General features: G+C 36.0%; 1 protein-coding gene across 1 annotated transcript; it reads right to left on the minus strand.

Annotated features, from left to right (window-relative positions):
- Positions 1-2954: 2954 nt before the first annotated feature.
- Positions 2955-4865, minus strand: LOC114761763 (putative GATA transcription factor 22). The gene is made up of 3 exons (XM_028951194.1): positions 4503-4865; positions 3569-3970; positions 2955-3469 (listed from the first exon to the last, which is right to left on the minus strand). The coding sequence occupies exons 1-3, from the start codon at positions 4692-4694 to the stop codon at positions 3137-3139; spliced, it is 927 nt and encodes a 308-aa protein (XP_028807027.1). The 5' UTR covers positions 4695-4865; the 3' UTR covers positions 2955-3136.
- Positions 4866-11218: the final 6353 nt, after the last annotated feature.

The raw sequence follows: 11218 nt of genomic DNA on the forward strand, positions 1-11218 counted from the left end.
ACCATTATTGCCTCCCATTTTTGGACCCCTCTCCCTCCTTCACCTTCCTTTTCTTTGATTACTTAAATCTTACTTCCACTTGTATTTTTATTATATTTATATCTCCATTTTCATTTTCTCCCAAAACCTTTCATAATGGTAAACACGCCCCTCCAGGATACAGGAATATTTGTTTAAATTTAAAAATAAGTAACTTATATGATGTTTTATACACACATATATACATCCTCATATGTTTTAAACCACTTTCTCTTAATATCTATATATAAGAATATTTTTCATAATTTTTAAATTAATTTTAAAAAATATTTTGAAAAATCATTAGATGGCTAACAAGGTTTTAATTTTACGGAGCATATAATTTGATGCCGCAGCCGCTTTAGGTCCACCTTATGTCATCATGAGTGTCGTTGAAAGCTCGTACCTTGAGAATCCGCGGGCTTTACTTTCCTCCGGATGCTGAAATCTCGTACTTTTTTTTTTACAAAAAAAAAAAACGTAGGAATCTCCTGCTCAACACTCAACAGGTTTTGTTTGGCTGGCATCAGTCTTCAATATCAACCATTGAAATTCTATCAAATGCGAAATTAGACATTATAATCTTGAGTAACATCATTCATTCTTTAAATTCCATATAATAGACATGCCCCATGTCTAATTGCCTGAAAAGGAAAAACATTATATTTTTAAGAATAAAATATAGTTATAACAAAATTTTATAACGAATGAATGATAAGCTTTAGTAATAAATAATGCTCTTCCGGTGCTTAATATAAGACATATTTAACTGATTTGACTAGATTAAAAAAGTTAGTTAAGCTAGTTAATCATAAAAAACGTGACATGTTTTTCCTAAAATATTATAATCATCTTTATTAATATCCGCTCTCCCTCTTCTACTTGATTATGGTTAAGGAAGTATCCATAGAGACAATTTAGAGAAAATTAATAAATATAATAAATAGGTCTTATATTTATGACCAAAACCAACTCAATAACTGGGTCTTATATTAAAGATTGAAGGAGTAATAAATTTCATGTTGCTTACTAATAGTATTTTTTAATAATTATGTTTTTTATTTATAAAAAAAAAAAAGGAATCAAACTGATGCAAGAAAGAAACGGAGACACAACCTGTCAACTACTAATGAAAACTAAAAGGAAAAATACCACCCTCTGCCTCTTTTTTTGGCCAGCAAAGGCCGTCACCTACCGCATCAAAGGCTTTCTTCTTTTCTTTTGGCGTACGATTACATGCACCAGGAATATTAAAACGACTTCACCTCTAGATTTTGGCTGGAAAACTTCTTTCCCTCTTTTGTTTTCCTAGGGGACTTTAATCAGTTCAACTGCGGGGGATCACCAGTTAGACGCTATGTTCTTTCTTAGTGAGTTGGGAAATTAGATAGACTCTGAGATGAAATAGGATAAAGAAAGATGTGATAGAAAGATGATTTTTGTGAATAAAAATAAAAAAAAAGTCACCATTGTTAATCGTTAAATCATAAAAAAGTGACACCAATATTTCTGGTCCAAAAAAAAAAGGACACCCATATATGTATATCTTAACCTGGGGAAGAAAAGGAAACACATCTCCAATTATCTGACCGACCGCTCGACTCAAACAGACTGGTGAGATATTTATGGGGCGTTTTGTGGACTGTTTCTCATGGGCTCAAATGGGCCGCTCAGAGCCTGTTTTCTGGGTGTTAAAACTTAGAAGACTATTGAAAGAATCCCGTAAATACCATCTAGTGCTCTAAAATATTTTTTCAGATATATTTAGTACTCTAAAGTATTATGTGATGTATCTAGTATTCTAAAATATTTTTTAAATATGTCCAGTATCTTAAAATATTTTCTTTCTTAGTACTAGATGCACCAAAAAATATTTTTGGGTACCGAACGCACAAAAAAAAAATATTTTAAAGTGTTAAATACACAAAAAAATACTTCACCGTATTGAACGTATCTGAAAAAATAATTGAGGGTGTTGAATACAATACAAAATACTTTAAGATACTGAATACACTCAAAAAATATTTCAGGGTGCTAGTGCACCTTAACCCAATACATTATCAAGATAGACAGACAGATACATACGCATAGGAGTGCATAAACAAGTATAATAAATAATAAAAATAAATATTCTCATGCAACATTTTACTTATTTATGTTACTTTTCTTATCCTTAATATAAGACTTAATTGAGGAGTTGATCTTGGTCTTATATGCAAAACTTATTTTATGTATTTATTAATTTTTTTCAAATTAACTCTATTAATATTTCTTAACAATAATCAACTAGAAGAGGAAGGGAGGAAATTAAGAAAGATATTTAAGATTTTTTTAGAAAAAATATATCATTGGATGTCCTTGAAGGGACAAAAAAATCATATTAACTAATTTAACTAATATTTTTAATATACTCAAATTAATTTATTAGGTCTTACATTAAAAATCAGAAGGGTATAAAAAGGGATAAAAATATAACTAAGTATTCAACCTAATATTATGTTAATTTATATACGAAGGACATGATATTTTAAGTATCTAAAAATGTTCTAGAAATTATAACATATTTGTAAAAGATATTTCGAAAATTTAATCAAGCGTTACAAAATTATACCCGTTATATGCTTTTAAAAAAAATTATGTGTGCGTGGGTGTCATGTTATTATTAAAATTTTGGATACTTGTTGTATTTTAGTTAAAAAAATTTTATAACAATATAGATCATTTTCTCTAAAAAATAGCATGCATAGAGTTACTTATATCACACCAATAAGTGGTTGGTAGTAACACAAATTTGAATCTCAAAAAACATTTATTATGAGAGTTTTAACCGCTTTCAGTATGATAAATATTAGTTTTAAATCTAAAATGATTTGGGTAAACTCCGAGTTTACGCGAGGATAAAAAAGCTATTCATGCCTTGGGAACAAAAGGAGTAATTTTTCACGCATTCATAAGCTGTTTATTATTTATTTGTTGGGTCGACAATTACATGACATTAAAGTTCTAAAGCTTGCTAACGCTACAAAACTGGCAACAAAATGAGCGACAATGGCTAGCTATGGATGAAGGTAGTAAATTATAAAATAGATAAAATGGAGTGAGCTAATCTATCTAAAATCTAAACAGGAATAGAGGCATAAGATAAATCCATAAGAAGCAGCGCCGCTTGAGCTACTTCATCCGCAGGAAACACTTGCTCGACCACCGACACGTTGTTCCTCAAACTATATGCCAAATCCGTCAAACCAATATTCTTCCTTTCTCCCTCATCAGGCATTCCTGCGCTGCCTGCAGCAGTGGCCTTGCACTTATTCTTTAATGCTGCAAAATTGTTTGTGCGAGCCCTCTTCTCCTTGCTATTCAATCTGCAACTAACTACACCATTTCCAGCTTCCGCCATTAATGCCCTTCTCGCCTTCCTCTGCCTAATCCCACACGCATTGCAGAGTGACTGTAAATGCAAAATGTGTGTCCGTTAATGAATATTGTGAGGTTCTGATAATAGATTAAATCTAAGGGATAGTGTTATCAGAAGAATTAATCTTATTACCTTTGGACCTTTTGGGCCCCCCCTCCAAAGTGGGGTACTGGTTGTGTTACAGTCGGCGCAAACCCTAGTAGTGGTGGTGTTATTTCTGTGGTTAGGAGGGCTTTTATGGGTTTGGGTTTTCTGATGCTCTCGAGTTTGGGTATTTGGAGTGATATTCGATTCTTTACGAGGGACAGGATGACTAGTATTGGGGATCATCATCTTTCGCATCAACCTTATCTTAGAAGGCATCCATTCTGCAGACTCGTACCCGCTTTTGCTTTCTTCCTCCTCATCCTCCTCTTTATAGCCGCCACACACGTTTCTTCGGTCATCCTTGACTTGTTGAGGCTGGCGTGAATTAAAGGGTGAATTCCAAACTTGGTGACTGCTTGATCCTCCGTGCAGCATCAGTCCAGCTTCCTGCACGCACACATACATAATCAAGTTGTATTATCTACAAATTATATGGAGGGATATGATTTAGACTACAAGTGACCAAGATCTTACAGTATTATGAATGATGATCATTATTTTTTCAAACCAAACTGACCCAAGAAAGCAAAACACGAATATATGCGCAAGAAATTAGAGCTTTATGCGTACATACCCATCACAGAAATCAGTCCTGAATGCATAAGAAAACAGCATACATTTTATCAGCTTTTCATTCCCTACTAATCAAGCCATATATATATATATATATGCGTCTGTATACACGTATGCGCATCAATGGTTCATCACCGAGCCGACTATGAAAATTCGTTCACGTTTCAAAAATAAGAAAGTGAAGATCAATAAATAGCTACACGACTACTGATAATGGAAATTTAGACCAATAAGATAAAGCATATATATGAACCTGGAGAGAGTGAAAATGATATAATTATTGATTGCAAAGGGAGAAGTTGACGGTGAGTTTTCAAATAGAGTATGAAATAAGATTGAATCTTGCCTCTTGATCATGTCTTAACTCACTGCGGGTTTCTCTAGTCTGTGTTTGATCAAGTAAGCGGAAGAAGCTAGGACATGATGAGAGAGAATTAGCTGAATCCCGATTAAGAGGAGAAACGAAGAGTTGGTTTTGATCTTCTATTTGATCCCTGAGAAGGAAAGGGCTTGATGGGTTCATAGCAGCAGGAGTCATCGATCGATCCAACAAAGAGAGAGAGGGGATGTTACCGCCTGCAAAAATGGACAGAACAAGGGATGGAATATTAAGGTATAGGGCAAGAAGAAGATGCCTAAATGGGGATGACTACACAGTAATAGGGTTATGAGAAGGGGATAAATTGCAGAAAGTGAGAGAAGAGGACTGAGAGGCATTCACGTGATATGATATATATAACAAAACAAAACATATTAATATATACATGCAAAGAGACAAGATAAAAGCAACTGTAGAATGCTATTCGACCTAGCTCCAGTATATGACAAAACCCTATCTGCAGTTTCGGTCCTCATATACGTACCCAATTGATCAGTCTCATTTACTCGGAACGGTCATTTGGCTAGAATATGATATCTCTTTTTATATTTTTATCAACTTGACCTACATTCTACTCGTTAGGGAATTAAACATCATAAGACCGTGTGGCCCAAAAACCAAAATCATCATCAAACACCACCACCGCCACCACATTTGATTTATGTTATGAAGATTCAACAAAGTTTTTCATTGTAAATCAGAAATCTGTGATACAACCCTTCTCCTTTATATCTGGTTTTGACGCCATCCATGAAGAAACAGAGGCAGAAGAGAAGTTCCTAAACAAAATCCTGAAAGTAAAATTTCATACACACAGAGTCACTATGAAGTTTTCTTAAAATTAGCGGTTAAGGGAAACATATATATTATAATGGGAGAACGTTATTGGCAGCAAGAAACTTCAACTTGTTAATTTGACTTCCTAGGTGATTTTAGCGATAGTAATATCTCTTTAATTTATACATGCCATTCATACATATACCCCCATTTGTTAAACTTAGTTTTCAATGAGCTGTACGGTAGAATTTATGGGGAATAAATGTTTTAGGAATGATGAGGATAGTGCCGCAGATCTGAAGATATAGGAGCAGATACGCATGATGTAGCGCCTTACTTCCTTAGTGTAGCCAAAAAACATCACCGTTGGCACTGCAGAGACAGTTTTTGTGAGATAGACAGCGTCTCCCAGCAGTCCCCACATACACCACACCTCTTGCAATATCAATCATTTACGCCTTTTGAATTTTCTATCCCTCTTGTTTTATTTACCTCCTGTCAGAATTATTTTCACTCATTTTCTACCTCCCTTGTAGATATTTTAGTTCTGTGTGTATTTGGTTTTTCCTCTCGGAAGCAAACAGATAAACTGTGTGCCCCGCCCCATTCATATGCATGTGGCCATGGCATTTAAAGGCTCCCCCCCCCCCTTTTTGACCCGTAAAAAGGCTTTTCACTTTGGATTTTAGGTAAAATAATGGATCTCAACGAGCAGTAACGAGCTAACATGAGGAATAATGATTATATGCTTTCCCAATATAGCAGACTTTGGATTGATATACCTGACAGACATTGAATCCAACCCTTCATCTGAGGAAAGTATATGTATACATACATGAAGAAGCCCAGAATGATATATATTCATTTATATAAAATTCACATATGTATGTTGCAGCCTTGCAGGCGAGTGATGTAATAAAAGTATTAAACATGTTGATAACGGATTTGAGGAAGACAGATATGATCCACACAAAAATTCTAAACGAAATCACAACTTAAAGGTGTGTGTTATATAGCTTTTGGCAGCCATCGGAGTCGCTGAAAGGCTTGCTGATAATGGTGGTTGCTTCAAGAAGCTAGTAATTAAACAATATGTGCGTGCGTGTAATTAATCGTAATTTGAGTTTTTTTGTTGTTTGTTTTTTGTGATGAAGAGGGACACTACGTATGAGACTGCTATGGCCGCACAAGATCCTTATCTCAGATCGACGTGGATCATACATAACGATGGCGATGGTGGCTTTGTCTCAACATATATGAGTTAATTTTGTAAGCCTGAGATAGATGGAGAAACATCCATCTTAGTTGCTATATATATAAATATATATAAAACTGCGCGTCCTTAATGATACTAATATTTTGGAGAACAGGATTTTTCTTGCAACGGAAAATTATATGCTGCCGTTTTTATTAAATTTAAATGGCCATCAATCTAATAAACTTAATTTAATATCATAGACGAGAGGATGATGATTCTTGTAGAAGACACGTGTTTACATTTTTTTTTGGTTGGATATGGATCGATTTAATTCTAAATTAAAGTCATTCAAATTAAGTCTAAATAATCCAAATAAGAGTGCATGGAATTCAATAGGTTTAAAAATGATATACCATGAGCAATACGAAATTGGTTCGGAAGTTAAGATTGTGATGAGTTATAATTAAAGGAAAGGCGATGGGCCAGGTCTGGCAGGATTTTATACCATAAATAATACGAGCATTTATTTTTTTATATGAATAATACGAGTATTTAGATATAACAATTTTTTTTGGTCAAAGCATAGGTATCCTCCCATTGAAAGCAATCCTATTCGAGATACTGTCGGACACTACATGTGGACATCTCTCTCAATGGGGATTCAAACCTTGATTCGTCACGTTGTGAGAGACTAATCCCTTTTGCTAGACCCAACCCTGTAGATATAACAAATTAGTAATGGGTAAGCGCAAACGAGTGTATGGGTCATGAGGTCGGCAAGAAAGCGGACTTAGGTAATCTGTAGTTTAGTCAAATTGGGCCAATGGGCTGGAAGCCCAAATCTATCCACCGCTCCTTTCCAAAGAAAATCCTATCTGTTCATCTGTTATTGTCCATTACGATGACAAAGGCGATGAGGGGGAAACTACCACCAGGCTGGTAACCCACTGTGATGTTGTGTTTGAAAGAAAATAACAACAATGATTATGTTTTGCAGTTAACTTATAAAACCTTGACCGAGGCTTGGCAGTTAACATGCGGTCTTGCATAATTAAACTAAATCTTTAACCCCCGAACAAAAAATCTTTAATTTGGGTATGAGCTAAATATCAGAAAGTTCACCCATAACTGTTGGATCATCATTGTGAATAATACTAGGCTTGAATACAGTCATTTGTATTTTTATTGGATAATTCTTCAAAAAAAATTGTGCCATGATGAATCATAAAAATCATATAACTAAGATATTCTTATTAAAAAATTTGATAAAAGATAACATAGCAAATTACACAGCACGAATTTGTTTCCCGCAAATGAGAGATTAATGAAAAGACAGCTCCCAATGAATAGTACCAGTAGCATAACACTTTCGCATATCCATCAACCGCGCCCCAGAATTGCAGCAACAATTAATAATAAAGACACAAACGTTGGGACAGAAGATACATAAATCAAAGGTGGCGTATAAAAACAGGCCTGGCCGTAATAAATTTAATGGCTGGTGTATGGTTTTGGGAAGGGGGTCCATAATAAATGAGGCACAATTGAATTAAAAAACTGAATCCCAATTCTGAGACCCAGGCAAGGAGCCAGAGCCGAAGCTAGCTAGTGGATAAAGGGCGGGCCACATAGTAGTGTGGACCAAATCTCTGATTCTCTTCTTCCTACTTTCAAAAGAGCAGATGGTGACCACAACCATAGCTGTTAGCTCAGGCTCTATCCTCATTTAAAATCTCGTACTTAGCGTACAACTGGTTAGTTGACATGTCATCTTCTAGTGTTAAGTCCAATCCGCCAATCTGTCCTGCTTCGTATACTTTCTCGGAGTGACATTACCATCATGTCTCAACAGGTGTCTTCAATATGGGACGTGGAAGAAGCCATATATGTCCACTGTTGCTATAAAGTTAATTAATCATATTCTATAACTGGGCGACGCTGAGACGGGTTCATTGAATTTGTGAAATTAATGATTTTGGTGGGATCGTGAGATGATGTGTGATCCATCATCCATTGGTATTAATGGGTCTCACCTACAAAGTATGAGTGCTTAATTAATTGCTGGTGGCGTGGGAAAGTGCACATTAAATACAATATGAATCCTCCCATTGAAATGTTGAGACTTTCGTCAAGAAAGCGAGCTAAATGAGGTTGGCTTGGAATGAAGGGAATTAGGGAAACCAAAAAGAAACACACCAGAAAGAAGCAGGAGTACTGTGATTTACAAACTTCAAAACACAGCTGATATTATATATTTATATCATTGGCAAACCCAAAACAGTAGACAGCAGTTCGTCCATGTGATACGAAAACCCACACAAGCATGTCCTACAATATTAACCAACGCTGGACTATACAAGATTACTGTGCATTTCCCTTTGGATGATGAGAAGGATCGGATCAGAACTGTAAAAAGTGAGGTTCCTTCAAAACCACAGTTTGCTCTCCACGGGCTGACCCTGTTCCCAGCTAAGCACTCTACCCAGCCATTCATCGTCAAGCTCGTCAGTATCCTCACCTTCTGCCTCCATTTTCAACTTTTCCGAGCCGACCAACTGGATCCCTGCCATCACCGTCGAGTTTGAATCCGAGACAGAGGCTCCGCAGCTTCCGTTGTTGCCTGCGTCCGCTACATGCGGCGGTGACGATGGCTTTTCAGGCGGGGTGACAATGGAGCCGGCGAGTTCGTTGTAAAACTGCTGCATCACCTCCTCTATGGTTTCTTCTTCGAAGCAAAACTGGGCCGTTTCGCTGTCGGATTCGGTCAGCAGCTCTTGAATCTTGTTGACCAGAGCTTCTTCTTCTGTTGGTTGGGGACTGTTTTCCATGAGGCGATGGAAGCGAAAGAACCTGGTGAGAGAGACAGGCGAGGGCAAAGATATAGGTGTATGCAGCAAGGTACTATGGGTGCGTATGGCTTAAATAGGCTGTGAAAATTCGAAAACGAGAGGGGCCAACCAAGATGGCATTGGCACAAGACGTGGCAGTGTTTAATTTGATGCATTCAAAAATTAAATTAACTTATTCATTTGGGAGTTTTAAATAGCCTCCAGTAACTCGGTGGATCAAGTCCAACCCCCTTCGCCGTAGGTTTAACTAGATTGAATTGCCCTTCAAACCAGACTTTGTAGCCTTTTTTCATACTAGACTTCCGTCTGGTTTCTGTGCAACCCCACAACAAATCCTCTGTTTAGGACATGTGGTGCAATGGAAAGCAGTTAGGCTTGGAGTTCCTAGCAGCTGATCATGTTTTTTGTTTTATTCGCACAAGTATTTTTTTATTAAAAGTAGGTGTGTTCGAATTATTGTTAGAGGCTAAATATAAGTATATTTTTTAAGATTCGACGGTTGAGGTTGAAGTTCGAGTAAAAAAAAGAAGCGGGTTCAAGATATTGGGCCATCTACCTAGGGCAACTTTTTGGACCACTGTATTTTGTAATGTCACCGTATGAAACGGCCTTAACATTCAACGAGTAACGAAAGTGAACGGTTTGGAGCATCCAATTCAACCCTTTGTCTCAATTCATGCATTTGATCACGGTCCCCTCCCTCCGCTGTCCTCCGCTGCCGACATTCCGTAATTTTATCATTTTTACTGCCACAACGTGAATGGTAAAACTGTCAAAAAGAGCATCCCCCTTCTTCCCTTCCCCCCACCCCCAAAAAAAAGAAAGCCAGCCTGCATGAAATCTGTACCCCAAGCAAAAGGTAACAGATTATATGCCACATACCAAACCTAAATTTGACTTTTGAGTCATAACCTCAGCCAATATATTTGACATTCCATATAAACACTAAATTAAGTTCAAAAGAAATAAGGTGAGCAGAGGCTGAAGTGGGCTAATGGCGGACCCGGCATGTAAATTAGCTTAGTGCTTGTTTGGAGCTTCATTCAAAACAGACTTTTAAGCAAGTTCATTTAAATTAAAACAAAACTCTCTTCACATATTTATCTCGTATTTCGTAAATTATATTTGAAAAGCTACTTATAAGTCAATCCAAACAAGCACTTAATCAGACAGTTATCTTCGTGTTGGACTGAGTTTTTCTTTTCATCAGTTAATTATAAAGGGAAAATTTTTTGTTTGAACGGGAATTTGGCAGCCTTTGCAATTAGTTAAAAAAATGATTTTATATAAGTTGAGATAAAATTCTTCTTACATACTTATTTTACATACCATAAAATCATTTATGAGATTCCATTTGGTACAAAACATTAAAAATCAGGAATAAGATTGGGATTGAAAAAAAGTCTATTAAAAGAATGTTTGATATGAAAAATTGTTTGTTATATGGGATCGGACAAATCTATATATATAGAATTAGAAAATGTCATGGCGGGAAATTAGTATTCCCTAATCCCATTTTCATGAGTTTGTCTAATTTTATGTAACAAGTAATTATTCATATTAAATGATTTGTTAATAGTTTCTGTCAATGACAATCATAATTTTTATCTTTTATTTTTAATACTCCGTGTCATATCTAATGGGACTTTAAAAAGCTGACTCAAACACTCGTGTGGCATGGGCTGGATCAGATTTATAACCTAATAGTACCGACAAGAGTGATAATTGTGCCATCTGGTTAGAGGGCCATTAGCTCTGATTGGGTTCTGTAAGAATGACCAGGACAGAAAAACTTCCTGCACCTGTTAAAAAACTGGTAAGTACTATGATCAATAACAATCTTTATGAACAAATTTATT

This window comes from Neltuma alba, unplaced genomic scaffold, assembly GCF_004799145.2.
Source record: "Neltuma alba isolate B1F8T4 unplaced genomic scaffold, ASM479914v2 tig00011134_pilon, whole genome shotgun sequence".
Taxonomy (NCBI): domain Eukaryota; kingdom Viridiplantae; phylum Streptophyta; class Magnoliopsida; order Fabales; family Fabaceae; genus Neltuma; species Neltuma alba.

Excerpts from the sequence above, each read along its gene's own strand:
- LOC114761763 (XM_028951194.1), bottom strand. The coding sequence starts at position 4,694 with ATGACTCCTGCTGCTATGAACCCATCAAGCCCTTTCCTTCTCAGGGAT. Across the intron at positions 3,971-4,502 it reads AGTTAAGACATGATCAAGAG|GAAGCTGGACTGATGCTGCA; the intron begins GCAAGATTCAAT and ends GTGTGCGTGCAG. Across the intron at positions 3,470-3,568 it reads GGGGCCCAAAAGGTCCAAAG|TCACTCTGCAATGCGTGTGG; the intron begins GTAATAAGATTA and ends TTGCATTTACAG.